This window comes from Acanthochromis polyacanthus, chromosome 9 (assembly GCF_021347895.1).
Source record: "Acanthochromis polyacanthus isolate Apoly-LR-REF ecotype Palm Island chromosome 9, KAUST_Apoly_ChrSc, whole genome shotgun sequence".
NCBI lineage: Eukaryota > Metazoa > Chordata > Actinopteri > Pomacentridae > Acanthochromis > Acanthochromis polyacanthus.
In genome coordinates this window covers 35,914,333-35,940,601 of record NC_067121.1, presented here as the reverse complement: position 1 = coordinate 35,940,601, position 26,269 = coordinate 35,914,333, and the positions used below count along the sequence as shown (strand labels likewise).

The 26,269-nt window shown below is 38.6% G+C and overlaps 1 protein-coding gene across 2 annotated transcripts in view; it reads right to left on the bottom strand.

The window, feature by feature from the left end:
- Window positions 1-1,035: 1,035 nt before the first annotated feature.
- Window positions 1,036-26,269, bottom strand: part of LOC110949547 (solute carrier family 12 member 7-like) — a 37,766-nt gene continuing 12,532 nt past the window's right edge. Inside the window, exons 4-27 of one of the 2 annotated variants that reach the window (XM_022191667.2) lie at window positions 21,348-21,494; window positions 19,528-19,582; window positions 18,741-18,871; window positions 18,518-18,642; window positions 18,338-18,442; window positions 16,130-16,344; window positions 15,857-16,024; window positions 15,497-15,595; window positions 15,323-15,380; window positions 14,963-15,137; window positions 14,295-14,413; window positions 14,093-14,191; window positions 13,880-13,999; window positions 12,878-12,982; window positions 12,247-12,415; window positions 11,754-11,949; window positions 7,582-7,751; window positions 6,640-6,771; window positions 6,404-6,511; window positions 5,942-6,037; window positions 5,352-5,521; window positions 5,050-5,064; window positions 4,584-4,717; window positions 1,036-3,844 (exon numbers count right to left, since the gene is read on the bottom strand). In XM_022191667.2, coding sequence (XP_022047359.1) covers window positions 3,753-3,844; window positions 4,584-4,717; window positions 5,050-5,064; window positions 5,352-5,521; window positions 5,942-6,037; window positions 6,404-6,511; window positions 6,640-6,771; window positions 7,582-7,751; window positions 11,754-11,949; window positions 12,247-12,415; window positions 12,878-12,982; window positions 13,880-13,999; window positions 14,093-14,191; window positions 14,295-14,413; window positions 14,963-15,137; window positions 15,323-15,380; window positions 15,497-15,595; window positions 15,857-16,024; window positions 16,130-16,344; window positions 18,338-18,442; window positions 18,518-18,642; window positions 18,741-18,871; window positions 19,528-19,582; window positions 21,348-21,494 — 3,003 coding nt within the window. In that variant the 3' untranslated portion in view covers window positions 1,036-3,752. The remainder of the gene's footprint in view (window positions 3,845-4,583; window positions 4,718-5,049; window positions 5,065-5,351; window positions 5,522-5,941; window positions 6,038-6,403; window positions 6,512-6,639; window positions 6,772-7,581; window positions 7,752-11,753; window positions 11,950-12,246; window positions 12,416-12,877; window positions 12,983-13,879; window positions 14,000-14,092; window positions 14,192-14,294; window positions 14,414-14,962; window positions 15,138-15,322; window positions 15,381-15,496; window positions 15,596-15,856; window positions 16,025-16,129; window positions 16,345-18,337; window positions 18,443-18,517; window positions 18,643-18,740; window positions 18,872-19,527; window positions 19,583-21,347; window positions 21,495-26,269) is intronic. The other variant, XM_022191668.2, reaches the window with a different exon arrangement.

The window sequence follows — 26,269 nt, the reverse complement described above, 5'->3', positions numbered from 1 at the left end:
AGATAATAACAGTTTTTATGAAGTAAATTTGACCCTATTAGGTTAAAATGTTTAAAAAAAACAAACTCAACTTCAGCTCTCATCTTAAACTGGGTCAAAAAAACGGGAAAAAAATGAAATTGAGATAAATAGAATGTAATTACAGAAATCATAATAGTCTACATCTGACCAACAACTCATTCAGCCTCATTTCCTTCGCATACAGACTTCCTGCTTGGACATTTCCTGCCTTTTGTCTTTGTGTGTCTACAGATGCATGTTCCGTGTCATGATATGGGAGGTTCCTTCCACGTCTTCACAAACACTTCTGACTGTATATAAACTCATTATGGGAGTCATAGAAACACATCCTAGACCCATACAACCCAGCAAGATAATCAACAAAACTTCCTCAGACTGTTTTAAATGTCTGAATGAAATTAGCCACTTTTAACAACTTTGTATTGTCCACTGAGGAGATAATCCCAAGCCAAAGTGGGTTCCAAACCTTTCTTTTGAGTTTTTAATCTACTGAAGCTTGTTATTAACTCTGTGATGAATGCAGTGACAATATATCAGGGTCACCACCCATGAAAACAACAACAAAAAAAACTAATTATGCTCTAATGGCCTCAATGTGAAACAAAAAACTACATTTATCTTTTCTCACAAGCAAACTGCTTTTCGTGCAAATGACAAGAAACAGAAGTCGTTTGATCAAGTGGCAAACTGATTGTTTATGCTCAGCAACAAATCAGGAAGTGGTGTCATGCTCTTATTCTGCAGCAAACGTCTTGGTGAGTGGGATCTGATGAACATTATTACCCTGTTTCATTTTAACTGTGAAGATCTGGGACAAATGGAAATAATCCTTTAATGCTACTTTTTATGAATCTTGAAGCCAGTTTCTGCCTGATGTTCAACATGTGACATTTCCCCAACCTCAAACAGTAGTTTTACTTTTTAAAAAGTTTTCTAAAATGGTGTCAAAGGGCAGCAAAAGTCACTAATTTGTCCTTTTTTTTCATTTATATACACAGAAACCAACAGTCCATGTGATATTTCTAAGACATATGCCTTTATGATTAGTTCATCTACAGTGACAGAATAATTAGATAAGTAACACATTACACTTCAGCATACAAGCCTCACATACAATCTCCACTATACAGACTGACAAACCTTTTTTTTCACTATTTCTTTTTTGATAACAACATATAATGCATTCCACATAACTGTGTCAGCAGAACACTTAAAAAACGGTCTATGTATATTTTGAATCTGTGTATGGTTCGTTCATTCGTTTTTCCGTTTCAAAATAAAATCTAAAAAAAACAATAAACCACGTAGTTTTTTTTGTTTTTCAGTTATCAAAACCTAAATGTACAAATGCATTATTTAACTAATGGAAAAACCACAGTGTGGAATTTTTTGCTCTAGCTTTTTAACCCGAAATACAAAATTCGGCTGTTGTTTTAATTTGTTGCAACACCGGAAGTCGCTGATTAAGAACAGCTTAAAGCTGGTCTGGCTCGTGAACACATCTCGAATGGCTGTACTGGAGCGCTTTTCCAATTTCATTCTCTTTGAGAGTGACAAAACTCACGCAGAAATCATGGAGCTCCACATTGCTCTATGTTATATTATATTATATTATATTATAGAGTGCATAATGAGAGTCAGGAGGTTCTGCATGGAGAACAATTTAAGAAGACGCAATCGTGTCTAATGCTGATTTGGAGAGAGCTGTAATTTGTTCTATTAACCAGATATGATATTTTCAGTGCCGTACTTTATTAACTGTAGAATGTTATGTTTCACTTCTGTGTGTTTTACTGATAGGTCCGATTTACGGACGAAAAGTTATGACAGGATGTTATCTGTTGGTGCCGGTGTTCCAGTTTAACTGGTGATAGTTTCAGTCTCCAGATGTTTCGTAGCAGATTTGACCAAACCAGACCTGGATCTGTGTGTGAAATTAAGATACTCGATAAAGAAGAGCTCACCGAAAAACGTCTGCATCACTGCTGAATAAAGTCTATACCCATGTAAATATCTCCTACAGACAGTAAAAGGAAATCTGCTGGCGAAATAAAAAAACAAGTGTTTTTATGAACGGTGAGAGGAAACGATGGAATCCAGAAATAAAATTAGAGGCATTTCTTTTAACCGTCTATAGGTGATGTTTACATGGATATAGGCTTTATTAAGTAATGATGCCGACGGTTTTCAGGGAAGTTTTCTTTGTCTAATGTCTTTATTTGACACACAACCAGGTCTGGTCGGGACAAACCTGCAACGAAACATCTGGAGACGGAAACTATCACCAGTTAACCTGATCGTCAGTTAAACTAGAACAGCGGTCGCCGGAGGTCTTCACATTGTAATACTTAAAAATACTTACTTGGACCATTAAAGGGGTTTTGTTCACACTGAGATCATGAGTTCTCAGGATGATGAGCCTACTCGCTCTAAATAAGACAAACAAGTCTTGTTTTCACTGTGCGTGGTGCGGAGTTTGAGACAGAGAAATGAAATCAAGTCGCCAGGAGTTCTCACTTTGACTTCCGGTTCTGCCAGGAGCTTCCAAATGGGAAAAGGCTTTTTTGTTTGTTTAAACCTTAAAAAAAACAAAGCGTTTTTTCCTTTCTCTGATTTTCGTTTTTCAAATTTAATTTTTAAACGAAAAAACAACAAAAACAAACCAATTATTTGTTTTTTGTCATTTTATTTTGAAATGGAAAAACTAATGAGCGAACCATACAGGGATTATTTGCCTTGTATTTCAATTTAGATTTTTTTCAAACAAAAATCAAATAACCACTCGTTTTTTGTTTATCAGTACCCATTTCAGAGCAGAAAATCCAATTACCAAAATGTACATTGACCAAAAACCTAAATTAAGTGAAAAAACTACTATATGAGCTCCATGTTGCTCAGTTTACCTCATAAACCAGATTACCACTGGCTTTCTATGAAATTAGTCAAATACAGCACAGATAAAGATTTAGCAAAATGCTACAACCACAGGAGCTGCAGTTCATCCATATAACTGTCTTGTTTGATCAATCTTGGCACATTAATATTATCTATGACAACCAAAGAAACGTATAAGTAAAAGCCGAGACCATCTAAATTACAAGCAACAGCGCCACATTTATCCAGAGTAATCGCTGCATTTAGGTTTGATTAGATGATATTCTCCGAAATATATTGGCTTTAAAACATGTTCCAAAGTCAAATCTTTGTTAAATGTTGATGAAAAGTTTCACCATTGCCACTAAAATAAATAAAGAAACTATCCACTCTGTCAGCGTTCCTCAGTGAAACCAGTGATTGGACTGTTGACCAGAAAAACATCATATAAAGAGTGTTCTTGTTTGGTGAAAGAACGTCACCATGCAATCTCAGAAAACAAGAAGGGAATAATACAGTATTCTCAAAAGGCAGGCGCATCCGTGGTGTCTTGCATTTTAAAGTCATTTTAAAGTCAAGAAGCTCCAGGAGGATGGGGGAGTAGATTTCCATGTGTACCCCAGAAAGTGCACTGAGCTCAGGCTGGGCTGCAGGCAGTGTCCCCTGTCTTGAACAGCAGCCATGATTCTCCATAACGTTGTATGGCTTTTCTCCTGAAGCAGGGTAGAAGGAATTAGTCCCACATGTTGGTCCCATCTGAACATCCTGTCATCCACACCACCCTTCCCTTCTGTTCTTCCAGTGTCCGACCAGGTTTCCTCCCAGTGACCTTCCAAATGACCAGAAATCTCTTGCCGCTAGGAGTAGATAGTGATGACCTCCCGACCTCCTCCTCGAACCAGCAGGACGCGGTCGAGACCTTCCATTAAAACCTCCAGGAACTCCATGTCTGAGAGACACACTCTGGTTAAGGGCATACTAGACAATAAAATACTGCACGGCAGTATGTTCAGGTGTACACATCTGGAGGGTTAGTTCTGTACAACCTTTATTTTGGTGGTGAGTAAAGATGCCCTTTCCAATTTAGCCCATATGGTGTAAACCTTTGCGCTGTGTCTTCACATTGCAAACCTTGAACCACACAACTCGTTAGCAGTTAAACAAATGTGTTATTTATTGGCAATTAACATAAGGGGACTGAAAGAGTTTTTGGCTTTTAAACTGTCCTTAATAGAACCTGCAGCTAGCCATTAACTAGCATAAAGATTTGAACTGGCACAACCAACTAGTCAGCTCCTCTAATGCTTAATATTCGACACTTTAAGTTTAGTTTAACAAATACACGAATTCAGTCTCCAAATCACAACTTTTTTTGCACTTAATTTTGGTTCAGATTAAAGAAAATGACTGTAGAGGTGCTGATTAGTAGCCTGACTTTCTAGCCTTTAGAAAGAGACAGGCTAGGTGTCTTCCCCCCGTTTCCATTCTTTATGCTAAGCAAAGCTAACTGCCCTGTTTGCTGTACTTTCACATGTAAAATACAGACATAAGAGTAGTATACTTTTGTCAAAGTATTTCTCCAATGTGTTAAATTTCTTTCCAGTCGCCAACTAAACAACTAAGTGACTTACTGACAAAATTAATGACATTTTGCAGCGTAGCAATCATGTTCCAGTGTAAAAGGATACAGTTCTCGTCCCCTTGCTTGTTCTTTGGTGGGCCCGGCATGTTGAGCAGGACCAGCTGTGAACTGTGGGAATTCTTGACCACCACCTCATTGAGCTTCACAGCTGTGTGCATCCTCCGTACGTTGGACTGGTTGCTATGTTTAATCAGAGACATTAACGAGCATTGATCGAACAAACAACATAGCATCCTGTGCAACAAAGCTGGCCACAATTTTAACTACGATGCTACAAATCAGCCATCTACAGGAAGCACACCAGAAGGGATTATTTCTGATGATCTTGCAGGCAAATACAGATGCATGCGGCTTCCGTACAAAGAAGGAGAAACGCAAGCGTGTTTGTCATCATGCACTCTGATGTTCATGCAAACTGAACTACTTTCACACAAGCATGCCAACGGAGATGATTTATACACATGCACAGAGAGTTCATGCATATGCAAGCAAAAAGTCGTAAATGAACTTACAGATTCTCCCACTCGCTATAGGAAGGGAGCAAAAAAAAAAAAAAAACCCAACATATCCAACATTAGTGCTAAAATAGGAGTGTATTGTCTCAAAGTCTTCACAAATGAGGGCAAGACTGTTTAACAAATTGCAGTGTATGTATGGGACAACCGCTGAAAACAAGAAAAAGATAAAGCAAAATCCAACTTAACGCATCTTATTGTTTAGTACTGAGTTGCATATTAACGTCATGTTGGGACTGTAGCAGAAGCCATGGTGTGTGCATCTTTATGACGTCCTGCAGCAGAGCAGAGCTACTTACGGTTTCATATTGAACATGTCTTTGACTCCCATGCCTTCTCGTTGTTTGTTCCTCTCATTGATCAGTTTCTCTTTGGTCCAGGTCATGTGGACCCCATCTGGTGCAGCACTGACAGCTTTGTCATTCGCTGAAGAATGAGACGCTGTGTTCCTGTCGTGAATCAACTGGGCCTAAATAAAGGAGTGTTCAGATGATAAAAAAAAATCTTTATCTGATACTGATCACAAAAATACAAAGAGATGCAAGTGGAGAATATGTGTGTGTGTTATAAAAGCAAGGGTGAGTTTTATGATGATGGGAGTACACGGACAGATGAACATCCTGCTCTGTTTTTGTTTTTGAAGAATTTGTCTTCCTCTAGTGGCGACTTTTGTTATCTGCCTGCATCCGACAGTGTGAAGGAATGTGAATGGATGAAGATGAAATCAACAAGTGGAGTTAAGATGAAGAAGACACCGTAGAGCTTAGCTTCCGTTCAGAGCACTGTTTAAAGCATATTTAAGTTGTCAAGAAAGGATTAGATGATGGCGAGGAAGGATGGCATGATAAATGGATGGCGCGATGGCACCGTGGTCGGTTGCCGTGGCTACCTCCTCCTCAGGAATGCACTGAGCGTAGAGCGGCGGGGCACACGAACACTTCTTCCTCTTTATGGAGCCGCGCGATACATCGCTGATGCTCTGAATCTGAGTTTGTCGACACAAAATTGTTGTGGGAAGAGTTTCAAAGGTGAACAACGACAGAACAGACGGCGGCGATTAATGCTACACCTTTATCTCTGAGCTGCACGAGTGCATTATATAAGTTTTTCATCAGTTACATCTGCTTATTCTACAAAAGAAACATGTTTGTGGCAGTTTTGCTGATGTTTTTGTACGTTTACATCAACATCTATGTTTTAAAGTGTTTGGACAAGTCAGTGTTGAGTTGTGCATCGTGGAATTCCACGCTAATGCATCAGAAAATGACAAAAATATGTATAATAGGGAACAGTTCAGGTCTGTATAATGCTTTGAGAAGTTGGTCATGGTGTACAGTGTGAGTAGCTATACCTCTCTTTCCCTCTCAGTGCGCGACAGCTGCATCTGTTTGAGCATCTGAGATCTCTGTTCCATCATCAGCGTCTTCTCGTAGGTGAAGGCTGAAATATCGCTGTCGTGCTAGAAGGACGGACAGAACATCTGCAGATTCAGCACCAATACGAGCAGAAACATCATCATATGATGTGTTGTTAAAGTGAACAAGAAGACACAGATTTAAAGATGGATCAGGAACTAAACAGTCTCACCATCTCCACCACCTCCACCTTTGCATCCAGGCGTAGATGGTAGAGAAACATCTGGAGGTCTTTCTTCATCTGGATGGAGTTGTCATCCATCTGGGCCACGGTGAAGATTCGCATCTGGCACTTCCTCCACACCTACAGAGAGAGACGTATAGTTATTAGACGCAAGTGCAGGAAAACGAGAAATTTTCTGAGATCTTCCTCAGGAATATGTTTTATGCTTTCATTGAGTGAACACTGGCAGCTTCTCCACTGAAATTCCCAGGCTACAGTCAGCAGAGTATCCCCCCTTCTGTTATTTTGTGACACGAATAGAAGTTGCTTTACAGAACAAGGCATGTCTTTATGTGCAAATAGTGCCAAAGCTTTAAAACTGTTCTCCACAAACATGTTTTTCTTAAAACTGAGATAAATGTCAGACCAAATAAAGCTGTGCAGGAAAGGAAAAATACTTTTTTTTCCAACTGAAAATACAAAAACTATATGTATTTTGAAAGTAAGACTAACCATACTCCTTTATGGAGATTCTAAATAAGAGTGTAAAGCTTGATAAAACAATTCAAATCAATAGGAAGTTTCTTTTAATCATAAGTTCAAAAAATCTACTAGATTATGTGTCATTTTACAATATTATTGATTCTTTTCTTGATTTTTTTCAGTCTAAATGTGTCTCCTTTGACTTAACTCAATAATAATGAATAGATTCACGGTTTTTATGGCACATCGTCATACTGTTTGTGCAGTGAAATGTAAAGCGACTGTTCTCAAGGCTGAAGAATTACAGTAAGACGTTATAAAAAGAACAACTCTTTATCAATAATAGAAAATTAGAAAAAGGTCACAGTGTCATAAATAAGACGGAGGTAGAGATTTATATGATATGATAACATTCCAATAACTAATCTAAGACTAAAGTGAAAAAGGCAGTTTAGGGAACAAACGCACCTTGTGCTGACTGAGTAAGAAGGGCAGCAGCATGAGCAGTCCACCGTCGTGTACGATCCACCAGACGTCAATGGTTCCCTCCTTCAGACGCTCCTGGTTTGAGGGGAAACGGTCGATGTTCTTGGCGACCAGCAGAGCCTGATGTGCTGCTGTTGTCTCTCTGACAGTTTCTGAAGGAAAAGACGAAGAGAAACAGAGTGATAGTGAGGTCAATATGTAATTACTGGACTTTTTGTAACATAGTAGACAGGTCTACTATGGCCTAAAATCAACATGGCCGCCTATAACCAAACACCACATGGCATTTTTAGGGAAAGGGTCTTCTAAATATTATATATACAACTGAGTAAAATTGACATTGAAAGTTATTTATATAGATATTGTAGTAAACCTGTTGATAAATCTACACTTGACTCACACACTACTTTATTTTAAATAAGTCAGAAAGCCTTGGAGTCTTTCCAGTCTTTTCTTCAGGAGGAAATGACATCATGTGGAGCAGGTCATGTGATCTGGAATTAATACACTTCACTGAGAGGTGTTTTTGTAATGGGTAACTTAGCTGAAAGTGATTTCTTGGACACAGATACAATTTGTTATTTTCCATATAAAATTTGATTTATTGCCAAATAATAGAAATATTTGTCATGATTATCTCCACTTAATAAAAAGAACACAATCAAAACATTTTTGAATAAGCTCATTTTATTATAGAAGTTGCTTGTTATTAAATTCGGACCGTTATTAAGTTGACATTTCAGTGATATCCATTCATTTTTTAATTAATAAGTGATTGTTTCCATAATAAATAATTGCAGAATTTGTAAAGACATGATCATAATGAACAGATTTTTTTTTTTTTTTTTTTTTACTTTTAATTAAAATGTATGCAAGATATATCCAGGCGTAAACTAACCGTGACGTCACCCGTTGGTTTCAACGCCGAGAAAATGAAGCCCGGATTTTGCTACTTCCTGGTCGCCGTTTTGGATTTTTTGGAGCCAGTGACGTAAAAAGCGTCATCAAACAGACTGGACCGGAGAGCAACTAGGGGCAGGATTGGCTGAGAACTCTCTTATCCCGCCCACGTTTTACCGCAGAGGCTTCTGTTGCTGTCCATCAAGTATAGCCACGCCCCCTGGCTCCGCCAACTTTAACGATTTATTTAAAATTCAGTATTGATTTATTTTAAGATCGGCCACCTGATCTCTCATTTTGACCATGAAAACTAACGGGAAAAAAATCCTGAGCTGTAGAACATCAGTCTATCAAATTTTATTTTCTCCAAAAATGAATTGGGGTCTATGGAGAAAAAGCTTCTTGGAGCCAACCCTAGCGGACGGCGTGATATTGCAAGTTTTTGACACTTCCGGGTTGGCTTCAATTCTGGAGCCAAATGCTACGTCCACTATATATACAGTCTATGGATATATCCCATGGACTTCAAAAGTCCCTCAATTATATATTGACTCAGTGATGAACTTTTTATACCAGGTCTGTCAGATGTCATTCACTCTCATTTTACTTTATCCTCTTGCACAGAAAAAGTCATGTCTTGCAGTTTGTTACAGATGAGCCCCTGTTTGGAATTAGCTTTCCAAATTAAGTAAACATGAATAAACTTATGTGATTAAAGTACGAAAGGTTCTGCATATCAGTTCAGTTTGGGCTTTCTTACTAGGCTTCATTACAGTTTATAGCCTCCTTAATAATAGTTAATACAACACTTAGTGATACTAATAGTTCAGTTGATAATCACCAAAAAGAACAACATGTGCTTGTCTTTTCTTTCAGATTAGATAACTCAAATTCCTCCAATAGCCTGTCTGAGCGCTTATCTGTAAAAAAACAACAAAAAAACAGCTTATGTAACCATCTATTAACTTTTCCGTTGAGTTTTACTTGATATTGACATGTACTATATTTTGAATACTTGGAATGTAGAAGGAGGACTTTAGTAAATGATTTTTCTTCCACTGTTAGTTTAGAAATGAAGATGTCTGCCCTCTCTTGTCCTGTTTAAAACATATGCTTTTGTAATAACTTGTTTCCATAAAGGGGTAATGCAGAAAAAATGTTGGTAAACCAAATGTTATTTGGAAATTAATTTGTTAATAAGCAGTTTATTTGAAATTGGGTTTTGCCCTGCAGCACTTTCCCACACAGCACAGTGATCACAAAGTCAACCAGAGATGCCGCTCTAATGAATTAAAAAGCTGAAAATACAAAGGTTTTTGTTGTAGGGGGATTTTTCATGATCTGGCAACCCAAAAGTTGTCCCTGTTGACCCTGTAAAACTGATCTTAGTTATAAAGTGGAAAAAAAAAAAACTGATCTTAGCAAAAGATTTAGTTGATTAATTATAGATCACACGTCTTGTAACAATGGTGCCTTATCAGAATGTGAAACTGCCTTATTGTGCGTTTGTGTCGGTGACAGCGGTGGCTGGAGGCTTTTCTGTTTTTTGGATCGTCTGTCTTGCCACACACGCCATATCTCCTGAATGCATGAAGTGAATTTCCTCAAATTTGGCACAAACGGCCACTTAGACTCAATGATGAACTTAAAAGCTGAACGCAATTCAAAAATTACAAATGGTTGTTTAGATGGTGCAGCAGTTCCCAGTACTTGCTGTGGTTTATTTGTTGAATTAAAGCCCTTTGACTTTACTGAAAGATTCTAGTTTATTACACTGTGATCATATAAGGTTTAATGTAAAATGTTATTGGCCAATTCTCGTGTATATTTTCTGCTAAATCCCTGAATGTTAGAAAGGCCCAGTAGTTTGTCTTGTAGGTGTTCTTAGCTCAAGTTTAAATGCTGAGCAGTTATGGGAATACATGCATATTGCTTCATTATTATATTATATCTGGTAAAGTCAATCATTGAGGTTACATTCAGTTTCAATGTTGATGTTTCGTGGTTGTTTATGGATCATGGTGATCAACAGCAGGTGAATTTGAGCACAAATTAAAACTCATGTTAAATGAATTCCCTAAATATTTTTTTTCTTCTCTGGTACTGAACAGAGACAAGAGAGAGGCTTATTCTAAATACAGTGAAATAAAACTGCCATTTATCTTTGTATACACACGGAGAAATTCCAAAAAATATTTAAAAAAGGGACAATTCCCTGTCTCTGTTAAAGGTCTGTCTTTTTGCTTCATCTGCTTTGTCACAGGCTCCAGTGTAACTCTCCTACAGTGCATTATTGTTGTTCAAGTGAGTGAACGAGTGTTTCTGGTATTTTTATCCCTCAGAAGATCCTGCATGATGATATTTGCATGATGCACAATGTTACTTTCTGAAATATTCCTTGTGAGTCCACTTGAGGGCACAAAAAGGGAGTTTTATTCTGACGTCAACCGGCTCACTGATGACCAGTGTAAGCTTCAGCTCTGCCTACTGGCGTAAAAAGTGCAACGCTGTTAAGACTCTTTGTCCTGGTGGAGCTTTTTCCAGTTTCTCCAGGATAAACCACCCAAAGCCAAAGCAGGGGAATACCGGCTGCATGTTCCACCACACAGCCCTCAGTCAACCAGCACATCGAAAAGAGCAACAACTCCAGCTTTACTTAGTCAGCTTAGTCAGGGTTGATGTTGAAATAATTAATAAACATCATCATCAATAGTTCATTAGTGTCTGTAGTTCTGAAGTAACTCATCTCGTTCTCTTTCTCACGATTAGTTTATTTCATTGTTTTACTTTGACTCTTTGATTTGGTTATTTTTTTGTCATTTTTAGTAGTTGTTTGGATAAATATATCAAAGGTAAACAAGATTTTGAGAGATCAGTGAGATTTAAAAGTAAAAACGACAGTCTGGGGTGCATACAACTGCATATAAGGACTATATTTTTATCTAAATGGATAAAATGATGAAGGGATGGGAGTTGATCCGAAGGTCAGTTAAACTGTAACATCATAATGTTTTGCCGAAACACTTTTATGGCCTTTATTTAACGCCATAACTCAAGAACAGAAGAGGAGATGGTGATATATTTCAGATTTTCACAGATACTAATTGAGTAATACTAATCTTTGATGCCCATTTATTTAATTCACTCAGAGTCTTCACAAATTGTTAGAGATTCAGTATTTGGCCGAGGCAAAAAACTACAAGCTGATGGTAATGCTGCAGTCTTGCAGACAGAGTGTTGTCTGTGTCGTTTACCTATGAAGTTCCTCCGGGCTGAGGAGTCCTGGGCTTGTTTCCATCCTGCTGGCCAGGCCATCAGGACGGCGTTGTGTTTCATTCCCCCCAGTCCTGCTGACTGGATTAAGATGGAGAAACCGTCTCGTAGGTTGGACGACACCACCACATGAGAGAAGCCCTTGGTCCGCTCTGCAGCCATGGCAGATTTCAGACTCTGCAGGTAGAAAGTGCAGAAAAGAAAACATGACGTGCACAATATTTTTGATTAATTTAGTCACTAATTAACATGTTGGCAGCCTGTTTTCCTTCTGCAGTTTGTATTAGTGACTTTACATGAATTGATGGTGGATCTAAGGTGAACATAAGCAACAATAACAAAGAAGGAATGCTTCATTTTCAGGGTCACTTCAAAAAAAAAAGATCATATCATAACAGTAACACATGTGGAGAATAGTTAGATACATGTGTCAAGTATAGTTTTTAGACGACATGACCAAACCACTTGACCAACCTGCTCTGCAGCCTTGGCATCGTTGCCCCGGGTCATGTAGGTTCCCTCCAGGACTGAACAGACAATGGTCAGTCCTTTCCCTGCTTTGAGCTGCGTGGTGAAGGACAACAGGCGAGGATGTTTCACTTGCAGGTCTGACTCCAGTTTACACAACACCAGCACCTGAGGCCTGAAGAGAGAAAATATGTTGGTAGCATAAAAACAAACAAATGTATGCAAAATGAGAATTAATAATTGAGGTTAAACAGAGTCTTTTCGGGCGTCTTTTAGGTTTTACACCATCTTGGTTGGATTCTGGTGTTGGTCATTATTTTAGCATTTTGTTGATTGAATTTTTACAGTTATCAGCACACAGATTGACTGACAATGAAAATAAGGCTGTAAAAACAATTATTTTCAATCATTCAGCTTTATCAGCTACTTAGAGTACAGAATATCACAAATCTGAAACACAGCTGAAGCAGAGCCCGAGACGATGTTTTCATACTGCTTGTTCTGTTCAACCAACAGCCCAACATGTTCATTTTACAGTTATGTGAAACTGAAGTAATGTAATCCTTAAGTTTAAGAAACCAGCAAATACTTACCATTTTGTATTTTATTTTAAAGTTCTTTTCCAGAGGACACTAACCTCCAGTTTTTGGTATGTAGTGGAGCTTCCTCCAGGCGGATGAGAGCGTAGCGTGCTGCATTTAAGGACAGACCTCGGATCCCATCTCCCCATTCCTTCACTGCCCTGCAACAAAATGGTCCAAACTTTCACTTCTCTAACAGAATGCTGAAGAGGAAAGTGAATGTTCAGATGTTTTATCCAGTCTCCAGGCATTTAAGAGGTTTAGCTTCCTCTACTGTTGTGACAGAAATACTGAATATTACATGCACCTCTTTGAGCACAAAATTCATGTTTTTTCATTGGTGGAAGGGGATCTGAGGCCAACCTATCCATGGACAAACTGTGAGATCCAAATCTAATCTAATCTCAAAGACAAAAGTTCTGATTTTCAAAGCAGTTATTTCAATCATCCATCCATCCATCCATCCATCCATCCATCCATCCATCCATCCATCCATCCATCCATTCATCCATTTTCCTCCGCTTATCCGGGGCCAGGTCGTGGAAGCAGCCGGCGAATGCTTTCTAGCTCTTACTGGAGGATCCTGAGGCGTTCCCAGGCCAGACAAGATATATAATCCCTCCAGCGAGTTCTGGGTCTACCCCAGGGTCTCCTCCCAGGTGGACATGTTTGGAAAACCTCCAAAGGAAGTCCCTCTGGAGGCATCCAAATTAAATGTCCAAACCATGGGTTGGAACGTAGACGGACTGGTAAATCGAGAGCTTCGCTTTGCGGCTAAGTTCCCTTTATACCACGACGGCTCGATACAACGCCTGCATTACTGCTGCCGCCACACCACTCTGTCCTGTCTCAGGCTCCATTGTCCCATCACTCACGAACAAGATCCCGAGATACTTGAATTCCTTCGCTTGGGGAAACAACTCCCCCCTCAACCCAGAGGGAGCAATCCACCAGTTTCCAGCACCGGTTGCAATGGTGCAGCAAAAAATGTTTGTGCCAAAAAATGTCATTTTTACTCAGATATTACCATTAATAGAGCGTTTAAGCAGTGCCCTTACCCCCTGTATTCGATGTATTTGTAGATACAGCCAGCTATCACCACGGCAACCAGGGCATAGTACCAGGAGGAGACGAACATTAGGGAGAGACAAAGACTCATCCCTAAGAAGGACAAAGTCCTGCAGGAAGCAAACTTCAGTTATTGCTGCCATATTAAGATGCATAAACATATCAAATACATTATTTTATTGTAGTTATTTGGAGTCTGTTACCAGTGATAAAACTTAAAACGAGGTCTCCAGTTGGGGGTTCGGAGCAAAGTCTGAACGGCGCAGGCCAGATTGACGAACAGATAGCACATGAGGAAAAACCTGAGCAGACGAATGATCAGATCAGAATGTAGCAAAACTAGTAAGACGGTAGGAGCATGTGAAATATAAAGTCATGATGATTTTTGTTCTTTAGTCTGCGTACATGGAGAGGATAGGGGCCACATCATCCAGAGAAGCGATGAGGATTCCTATCTCACAGATCCCAACTGTCAGCAAAAGAGCCCATGTGGGCTCACCGTTAGCCTTCCCATGACCAAAGACCTGACAAACAATGAGATACAGACAACAAATGAATACATGTAAATATCTATGCAATGACTGCAATGGATTGATATTAATGTATCTAAATATTAACATATCTGTGAAACAAAGAATTCAATAATTCAAACTAATGTAATGGATGCACAGCTGAATGCAGGTTGTAAATCTGATGTAAATGATGATTTTTCTCATTAACACACCAACATGCAGCTAGCATAGTTGGAAAGGTGAAGTTGAACAGTTTTATTTGGTATGTGCCACACCTCATTGCAACAAATACTTAATATAGCAATTCAACCAAGAAGAAGGAGTGTAAAACAGGCCACAAAGTCCATCAGTCAGACTCGATAGATTAATCAGCCTGTTAATTCATTCATTGTGGGATAATAACTGCTAATCTTAACAATCATCAAAGTATTTTTACAGTACAGTCATACATCAAAAAGAGCATAAAGGAACAGAAGCCAACATGCATTTTGTGTTTGGATAAGAGTTGAAGTGAATGTAAAACTTCAACATACAGAGGAGCACAAATCTTTTAAGGCTAACCTGTAGGAATGGGATGATGCCATCCCGAGCGATGGCCTGCAAAAGCCTGGGGGCGCCAGTGAGGCTCTGCAGGCCCGCCCCACAGCAGGAGAAAAACGAGCCAATCACGATCACCCATGGCGACGGCCAGGCCAGAATACCGATGACTGGGTTCTTCTTTACGGAGTAACCAAACCTGAAACACCCCCAAGCATGCATATGGATCACTGAGTGTTCTCAGATTATACAGTATCCTAATAACCAAACAAAATGCATTCTTGCACAATAGAACACCAGTCTTCTATTTAAAAGAACCTGCTGCTGAATATCAATATTTGTTTCTCTGCAAGTTGCAATGAACGAATGAATAAATTCTCTTACTTGTCTCTCAGCACAACTCCCTCAATACAGGCACCAAACAGGACCACAAAGGAGATATCTGACCATGACATTAAGACGGAAAGACCAAATACAGCACGATCTGTGTCATTAGAGCGCATGTCGGTGAAAATCAAAATGATAAACTCAATCTGTTGTGTAGAGTTTGGAGGATACAAATGAAAGAGGTGGTGAGAATAGCCAGTATTGTTCCTACTGGGATGGACCTCTGGGCATCTCTCAGATCACCAGACCTGTTAGAACCAGCCATTATACCTGAAAAACACACACACAGGCACAAATTGTACTTATTTAAACATAATAGAAGCATGACTGCTAATTATTAACAACAGTGTTTCAATATACAGGCATTGTTAGGTAAGTTTTTTCACCTATTCATTGACATTGAAGTGACATATTAAAGTCTGCTGATCAAACTATTGTGTTTTGCACTGCAGAACACTTCAGTTTGACAAAGTTATTATTATTGAGGCAATATTTCAATGTTTGGCTCATTTACCAGAGTCAAACCTGTACCTGTGACAGAAGGGAAGTAAATCCCCACCAGCAGAGTAAAGTAGGTCGTGATGTCGTTGAAGACGTAGTTCATATTTTTTTCTTCAGACGGGACCTGAGCTGCGACTGAAGACTGTTTTTTCTTCTCTATCACCGTACCAGCAGGGCCATAATCCCCCCACAAGTTGTCTAAGAGAAAGACAGACAGAAACAAAGCATGACCAGCTGGGGGACTTGATCCAAATTTTGGGAAAAAGTAAACAATTCTAAACAGAGATCTAGGTGGATTCTCACCTTTGATAACTCCACTCTGCAGCCCAGGTATGGCCTTTATCTCTGTCAAGTTATTTAGGGTGAAGTATTCATCACAGGTTTCATTATGGGAATATTGACCACTACAGAAGAGGCTCCAGAGCTCTGTGGGGATTGTGTTGTTCTTTATGGTGTCAGTCTTTGCACAAATTTCAAAATTTTCATTCCTCAGCGTGCGGTTCCCCAACAGACAAACACTGTGGAGAAGAGAGAGGTTAGATGGATGTTAAAGTATCTGTTCTGACTGACAGGTTTAGTTTTGAGCTGAGTTTAGTTTTAGTGTTCAACATTCCACCAACATTTTACATCAAAACAAGCAATGGCGTCAGCAAAACTTATTCCCCCTCTTCACTTTCACTCACAGCTACATAAGTTGTGTACACGAGAGTGGACAAAAATGCATCCAACTACAACCAGTTATTCCAAACTTGCTAATTCATTTAAAGGCCGTAACAAGTCTTTTCCACTCTGCGTGCATCTGTTTCCACGATTCGTTACACTGGAGCCAACTCATGTGGAAAAAGACATACAAAGAGCAGAGCTGGCAGAATAAAGTGTAGCAGAGGAGAGCCTCAAAGCAGCAGTAGAGACTCTCACATTGAGCTAAAATGAAACAACTGCACATAAATTAAGCAAATAATCCGTGCTTTGACGCAATAATTTTTTTATCTAATTAATTCGAGGCTTTGTACATAATTAATAACAATTAACCACATTTTTGCCAAATAGCAATATTTGATACATTGTGGTTGATGACTGAATCAATGAATGGACAAATATGTGAACTTAAACAACAAAAATGTTTGTTTCATTCATATTTATCTGCAATTTTTATCTGTCTACTACATTCACAGATTACGGCAAACTCAAAGAGCAATTATAGCCATTGTATTCAACATTTTAATTTTTTTTCTAAACTCAAGCACTTTCAGTGTCTTGAAAAGTGTTCTATTTTGGGCTGGCTACACCGTTTGTCAGTGCCAGGACTGTTGTAGCTAATGTGTCTGCACGATTGTCAATTTTTCGCATCCCATTCATTGTCTATGTGAAACGCACCGCATTGCATGCTGGTTGCGTTACAGCACATTTTGGTGCATTAGAACTCATTTTTGCATAAAGTAGACTCAACCCGCATCGCGAAGTATTCATTAAACATCTTAACTAGCTGTCGTTGAACTAAAACGATGACAGTTTCACCAACTGTACAGCTAATTTCTTGCCTCAAATCCTTTCAGAAATACTTTTGGCTGAAGTGTTTGTGTAATAAAAGAGAAACTTTGCAGCCGTGCCGCCATGTTGACGTCTGACGTTTCTACTGAAGTTAAAGCGCTGTCATGTGACCAGCTACTGGCTAACTACAATGTATCCTGTATATCTTCTTCACGACAGGCAAACAGACTTTAGGTGCATTACTGCCACTTATTGGGATGGAGTGCTCATCAGTGTTACCGGTATGTCAAAAATTAGGAAACTGAGAAAGGTGCAATTACATGCGTTATTTTTTTAATGCGTTACTTTTTCTGTAATTAATTAATCAATCAAAATTAACGTGTTAAAGACCCAGCCCTACAAATAACATAAATAAAATGCTTCAATATTTATTTTTTTGGATTCAAAAGGCAGCACATAAACCCTGTACTCTATTTATAAGCACACGGAGGGCGAACAGTTTCAACGGGAAGGACCCACATGCACTGATATGCATGTATGGCAGGACTGGCTGCCAAAAAAGCTCAGGTTACAACACACACAGAGGTAGTGTGACTTCCGTCTCTGTTAAGAATGCCATTACTCCACTATATTTTTGCACAGCAGATAGTTCTTTGCTTCTATGTTAATGCTATATTTACATTTAAAATCTTGCATAAGCCCCCTTTCAAGTGGCATAAACCATCCTTTCTAGGGCTACTGTAAAACTTGTAATATGCATAATATAGAGAAAAATATATTTGTCCAGTTTGAAACTTTGCCCAATACAAAAATAGCTAAAGTTTCATTTTTATGTAAAATAAAAGATGCATATGCTGTCTTTACAAGTTATTTTGCTCATGTAACAGCCAAACAAACACCCAACAGGACATGGATACCAGCTAACTTCATTTTACTGACTAGCTAGTCACTTTGCAGTGGTGCAGCTAACAGCTTAAAGTGTATCAAAAAGCACTTACTATTTATCTGTTGGTCACTTACTTAAATTCTGGCGGTTTGATGAGTGTGTTGATGACTCCTGCATAAGTGGCCATGATGGACAGAACCACACAGGACAGAAACACCAGGGCTAGTTTGTTCACATACCTGCAGAGAGAAGAGCAGCACATGTGATTCCATGTGCCGGTTTGTGCTTGTGTGTCTTTTACTGTGGACACTTACTTCACACCAACAAACACAACCAGCGCCATCAGGACCAGGCAGCACGTGCCGTAGACGCGCATGTTGTTGTGCATTGCTTCGCTGTTGTTTTCTTTGAACACTATTCCGGTTGGAACAATGTACGTCTGGTAGCGGGCGGACAGAAAAAAACAAAAACAGAGGCAAGGGGTTATTAACGTGCAGCAGAAGTGACTATTGACCTTTTGTTTGAAGGTTAACCCACCAGCAGAATCTCAATGGTACCCAGGATGTACAAGGATCCCGCAAATGTGGTTCCCAGGTAGAGACACAGACCCACAGCTCCTCCAAACTCTGGACCCAAAGATCTGGAGATCATGTAGTACGAACCACCAGCTGCAGACAAATGAAATCCCACTTAGATTACAACAGAATGGATTCCTTGGTGTTTTTCTGACAGGAAATTGTGTTTTCCTGTGAGAAAAAGCATACTGTCCAACAACAAATTGATATTCATGTGGCTTTAAATGGATCTCTGTCAGTCTTTAAGTGAAGTTTTTTAAGGAAACGTGTAATTCCTGAATCTCGATATCAACAGCTGCTGATAAACTTTGTGTTTTTCGACTCGTGACATCACAAAATGAAGCTTTGTCTGGTTTCATAACTTGCTTCAGGTTCCATACACCACATTATCTTCACTGAGAATGCTTCCACTCAGAATTGTCACATTTTAATAATTCTTGGCATGTATTAACCAACCAAACACTCAGACAAGTGCATTACTTATGGGCATAGCCTCTATTTGCTGACTAATTTGTTTGTTTTTTTTGTGAATTACTGTTGAACAAAGGTTTGTTTTGGCTGGATGCAGCTTAAAAACACACAGTGAATTACATCTGGCTGCAGTTCAATGATACTTTCTTTTTAAATTAATTCAGGCTGTTCAGATCATGGCTTTTCAAATTACAAGCAACTCAGCATTACTCCTAAAACTGCAGCTGGAGTTGTAAGCTTGTACAAAATAAAAGCTAATCGACCGATTCACAATGTACCTGGGACGACTCCGTTGGTTGCTATGGCGCTCATTGATATGGCTGTGAGTAGAGTCTGCATGGAGAGAAACAGGGAACATCTTCAGCACAATGATTTCATACAGACTGGTGGTTATAAATTACTTTAGCCAAAAATCATTCCTTAGTGAAAAAGACTGATATGACCTATACTGATATTTAAATGCTGATATAAATGATTTAGTACAGACATAAAAAACAACACTCTTTTTCAAAATTTGACTCAAATGTGAATATATATTTGTGCTTTTAATAAACAAAAGGACATGAATACAAGTCCAATACAAATAGATTCAATAGATGTTTGATTTGTTAAAAAAAAAATTAATAGAACACATTTAAAGCAGTTGAAACTTTCAATAAATATTTCACAAAAACAAATAAAAATGATAACAATTTTTGGAAATTAAAGCATCAACAACATTATTATGTTTTTTTTACTTACTATTTTCTCCATAAAACAGTTGCTTGATTTCAAAAAGAAAGAAAAAAAAACAACAAATTCAAGACAATCACTCAATAATTACTTAACTAAATAAAAATAATTACAATTTTAGAAACAAAAGCTTCAAATTCTCACATTTGAGAAACTGAAGCCAAAAAATATTCAGCATTTTTAAAAATTAAAATGCAGATTGGTTAGCAAACTGCAGCCAAATATTTGATAAAGCATCGTATTTGTCTGCTCTTCACAAGTTTTCTTTGTACAACCCAATAGCTGACTGGTACCACATGGGTGCAAATGCCACCAGGCAGGGAATTTCCAGTTAGGCTAAATTCCCCTGCTAATGTGACCTTTACTGCATGTCATCCCTCGTTTTTTGTTTTTTTTAATTAAGTGAAAATAATGGGGATTATAGTATGAAGTGCCATGAATAAACAATCAGGACAAGCACCTATGCTTCGTCTGTATATCTTACTACCACGTTAACAGGAAAAACATTACAATGAAGATAAATGGAATCAATTCCCGCTTTGTTTGTGCGGTTTGAAAGTTGTGTCACATCCTTTTAAACATCAACACTACCCTATTCTGAATCAGTTAAAGCCTTATTCAGAATGATCAGTGATAAATTGTTTGGTCATTTCAAAATATTTGGCAGAAGCAATGTGTCTTCTGTTTGTGTGCAGCCATTAGAGATTTCTGAAGGACCGAGAGATAAGAAATCTAACAAATGGCCTTTAATTTACATTTGCAAGTGAGAGTAAAAGTGAAGGATTTAAACTTTGAAGTTTGCAATATACCGCTGATACTTTGTCCATAGCAGTAAACTAGTTTGATATTACAAATGAGGTCGAGCTTAGGTGGTAAAATGCACATAAATGCAGGCATCATATCTTTATTCCCCATCATCTCTTCAGCATAAAGGATCAGAGGGTGGCCGGGTGAATACGTATTGTAGGAGGCTGTTGTTTGCAGATTCACATCACATGAGGTGCTGAGCATTTAAGTCCAAACTGCTCAAACAGTCACTTCTCTGTTTGGCTATCTGGAGCTACTGACGTATGAACTGTGGCTGTAAATGAGATGTTAATTTTCTGCTTGTTTTGAGGTCTCTTTTTCCGAGCTCGGGCACAGAGATTTTCGCTCGCCGCACCATAAATCCAGGAGGGTGCTTTAAAAAACCTCTTATTCGTTCACCATGCTGTGAAATTCTGTCAGGAACATGTCATTCTGCCTAGGGATTGTTACAGCATGGCCAAAGGAGTCTACTACCTTGCCTGTCTATCATTTCTACTATGATTGATGGTCACATTTTGGCAAAATGCAGTAAAGCTAAGTGTTCCTGTCGATTGCTCACACAAATGCAGCACATGGAGACGATGGCGAAAGATCCCAGGATTCCTGCCGTACCGACAATCCAGGTGAGACGCAGAAAGAGAATCACACCCAGAATGTTCTGCATGCAGGGCAGGTAAACCCCGATAAACGTTCCCATCTGGGGGACCTGGGGATGGAGAAGCAACACATGTACACTGGTGAGGGAGAAAGGTTTTCAAAGAGGAATCACAAGATGTTAGCATTTAGAGTCTGTAAGTAAAAGCATTGATGCATATTAGAATCAGAATCAGAAATGCTTTACTTAACCCCGAGGGGAAATTGCTTACATTAGAGACACTCCCGTTCAAAGTCTCAGGAAACAAGGAACACATAGATAAACAGAAGTCGAAACACATGTCAAAAAGATATAGAAATAAGTTGAAAAATATGTCGTAAAGACTTAAAAAAATAAGTGGAAAAAATGTAATGAAAATGTAAACATAGGTAGAAAAATATGTCATAAAGATATTGAAAATATACAGAAAATATGCCCTAAAAATACAAATAAAAGTAGAAAATATGTCCGGAAAATATAAATAAAAGCAGAAAATTATGTCTTAAAATCTTTTTTAAAATATGTTGAAATATATGTCCTAAAAATATAAACATATATAGAAAAATATATCCTGAAAAATAAATACAAGTCGAAAAATGTCCTAAAGATATAAAAAAATATGTAGAAAAAATGTCCTAAAAATGTAAGCATAAGTATAAAAATATTTTTAAAATATGTAGAAAAATATATCCTAAAACCACGAACAGAAGTAGAAAAATATGTTCTAAAGAGATAAACATAAGTAGAAAAATATGTCCTAAAGATATAAAAAAATATGTTGAATAATATGTCCTCGAGATATAAACATAAGTAGAAAGAGTATAAGTATATAAATGTAAAATGTGCATTATTCTAAGAAATAGGTATACAGTGTAATAACTGGCATGTTATTGCACAGGGACACGCAGTTATTGCACATTACTGAGAGTTAACTTAAGAAGTGCGTTAAACCTGCACGAGAATCCTTTTTCCTTAAGGTGAGAGTGGACAGGAGTAGAAACCGTTAAAAATATGAAAGATGACATGAAGTAAATGTCCCTACATGTTTAGATTCAAACCAAACATGTCCAATTTACAGTACGCACAAATTCACTACCAAGGATCTTGATATATCTGGACTCTTCATTTAGAGAGCTAAATTACAATCCATGTTCTGCCTTCAACATGACTGTACGTGTCCTATTCTATTACTTTTAGTAAAGCAGAATACTGTCACAATATTTTACATGCTCTACATATTGGGCTTGTTTTCCTGCAGATAACTTTCGCTGGCGGGTATTAAATTTTAAATTGGAAACAAAAAAACACTAACAGAACGGAAACAGAGGAAAGATTATGCATTTTTCTAACCTGTTGTGTAGGAATTTCTTTCTAATTAATAGCTTCTTGTATTGAAATGAATAATGAAGTGGGAAACTCTGGAGCTGTTTCCAAGATTATTTAGATTTTTTAAAAAAATCTGTTTTTGTGCAGAGACCTAGAGAATGAATGAATTAAGTGATTGCACTGCAGAAAATAAAGCTGGTTTGCCTTCTTTGCCTTTGTGGTAATTGTGTATGTGTGCATTAGTTTTTTAGAAATATCCTCATCCTCAAAGGAGCTTCCACAATATCGAAGAAAAATAAGGAGAGAAAGTAAAAAAAAAATCAAAAACTGTTCAGAAAATCCCTTTAATTTCACCCCTGGTGTAACTTTAGTGTCGCTGTGAGCATTGTGTCTTCTATTCAAAAGCAGGAAAACAGGTAAAATACTGTTCTTAATGCATATAACAGCTTCGGGAGCACACCACCATCAATCCGCTGGAGTTTCTGCGCTCTCGTTGGCACTATCTGGCTTTTCCACTAAAGCATCACACTGCACAAACCTGCTGTAACACCTATACCAGTTCCCTTTCCCCAGAAAACCAAAGGGTACGTACCATTTTTCGACTTACGAATGGTTTCTCCTGTGCTTTCTCCATCACACTCAGTTGTCTGTCTAAGGGCTGCAAAGGGCTTGCTGTGGATCTCCACACTTCCCACATTCTCTCTCTTATGTGACACTCTTGCCTCTGCTTTCTCCCCCTCACTGTTCCACTTTATCTGCCTTGATCACTTCATCACAGTGATCATTCAGGGGGCGGGTTCAGGAAAATATCATCAGTGCTTCTACACAAAGCAACAGTTCAAGGTCCCACTCTATTTCACCCAAAGGCTACCCCATGTTCAGAGTCAGCACTACAATAGAAGGGGCGACTAATCTGCAGCATGTATCCAATTTTTGCCACCATGAATATAAGAACATTTGTGCAATGACGTTCTGTCCTTCAAATGTATGAATGCTACATATTTTGCAGGTGGATTTCAGTGCATTTTTACCATCAGTAGCCCTTTTTTCTTGGCTGTGCAGCTTTGTCTGTTTATAGGAATCTCATATCCAATTGTAATACAGCTAGTCTGGTGCTTATTGCTGCTACAGTGGAAAAGGATCTTTTTGGAAAGGAGAAAACAATCACTGTGACCCACCAGTACAAAATTGCAACGTCTGTTTAAAACCATCTAATAGTATGTGTTCCTGACTTGATGTAGATAAACCATGCATATCTCAACGTCCAAGATATTGCTGCAACATTTTGGCTTGACAATACTAATTCTGTAAGAAATACTACAGTAAAACTTTAAACCACAAAAGAACGGTCACAAAGCCATCCAGTGCCCATAAAATCTAGTCCTGTTGACACTATTCTTTTTGAGCAGATTAAACTTACAAGATATTGCTTGCTAATAGGTTAGCTTTGGAGTTATTTCCTAGGTTACCAATCTATATGTTAAGCTAAGCTGATTGGCGTCTTGCTGTAGTTTCATAATTATTCAACAAACTTGAGGGATAACAATCTTCTCATCTAATTCTGTTGTGGCATTTTAAGATTCAACAAATGATAAAACTATACGAATAGGACGTGTGAATCAAATTTAAGAGCAAACAATGATTAGACTGGAAGACCTAACGTGTCAAATGAAGTTATGAATATGCTAAATAATCCTGTGGAAAGAGGCAACCCAACGGAAGCCCACAGAGCACAAATACAAGGCGATGAGACCAGAAGTGCATGACCTCTTTTTATCTGCACTTCTGAGTCGAAACTTAAATCACACTGAGCTAAGCAGAGACAATGCCAACCTAGCAGAGATTAAAAAAAAAGAGGTGATGACCTAACTTTTGATGCGATTACATCATATACATCCTGTTTAGGTCGTCAGACAATGGGTTGTGGCTGTCCAGAACAGAAGAGGAGTTTTTAGAAGTAGTTTGCTTTCGTAACGCTTTGTGTAGTCAGTTAAAATCTCAAGATTTTGCTCATTTTTGTTCTTGCAGCCTTTGTATTGAATAAACATTATTTGCATCAGACTCTGAAGACTGCTTGAAGACTCTTTCTGGAGAACTTTTTGAGGACTCCAACTTTTGATCCAAAACTTATTTTTGGCTATGTTTGGCAAAGCTGCCTGATCATCACTGGTCCTTAGCAGGCAGACTGAGTCCCAACAATTCCCCACAAACACATCTGTTTCCCAACATGTTTGGAATTGATAACGCACAAACATGGTGCAAATATTCCCACATGTCAGATTTCACAGGCCAGGTGATATTTAAATTATACTCAACTCACTCTGCAGAGTTCTAACATAATTTCTGGACACAATTGTGGAAAAATGAACAGTGAAAAAAACTTTCTCTTTGTGTAGAACACTATCTGTCACAGTAAAGCTGCTTGAGAACAGGTGAGCCAAGAACCACCTCCACTTCCTGCCTCTGGCTGGCGCTCAAACACAGCCTCCCACATCATGGAGTTCTGGGCTTGGATCTCCTCTCTGGGGCTGAGGGGAAGTTCACCGTCCAGGCTGGACTCTTCATCCAGCTGTTAGCAGGAAGAAGGTTACTGGTGAAGGAGTGCAGGAGTAACATGTCATGCATAATACAGGCTCCCCAAGTTGAATTCTGCAACATCCTCGGCTGTGTCACATGAACCTCAACTGATTAAACACGTGTTACACAAATGAGGACAAATGCATGGATGTATGTGTAACAGGACGGCTTAATGCTGTAAACACAAAAAACAACAGCTTTTCAGGCAATGGCTTCTCTACTGACTCCTTCTACAGTTTCTTCTTGAACTCCTGGACAAGTGGCTGAACAAATCTAAACATATTGGGCCATGTAACAACACAACTCTAAACAGTAAAATAGCCTAACGTTTTCACACTGCCTTCAACGGGAGAAGCTAACGCTATTAGCATTTATGCTAGCGACAGTTAGCGGCAACGTCTAATGATGTGTAGAACAAGCACAAAGTACAAACTAGATGAATAAAATATTAACATGAACTTACAAAAAAGCTCTTATAATGTGTTCTGTACACTGCTTGCGCACTTAACCCACCTGTAAACACAGAAACAACAGTTTTTCAGGCAATGACTTCTCTCTACTGACTCCTACACAGCTTCTTCTTAAACTGAGCCGTTTAGGGGAAGTCAGCCTTTCTCATGCGCCACTACTGCCATCTTCTGGTGTAAATTTGTATAGCACCAGCAACTCACTAATACAGGTGAGTAAGTGCCACGTGTCAAAACATTAATAAAATGAAAAGTTGTTGGGGGGTATCCTCTTTTCACCATCAAATAGTCCTGGGTACCACACACGGATAAGTCGGCATGTCGACTCTTTCTTTCATCTTGAGACATTTCTGCCCTCCTTCTCTGTCTTGCTGTTTGACCCAATTCCATTTGCTCTTGGCTCAATTCATATTCTACATCACAGCCTTTCACATGGCTTCCAGCTGCAGCCAAGTGGCATCATCAAAGAAACTGAAA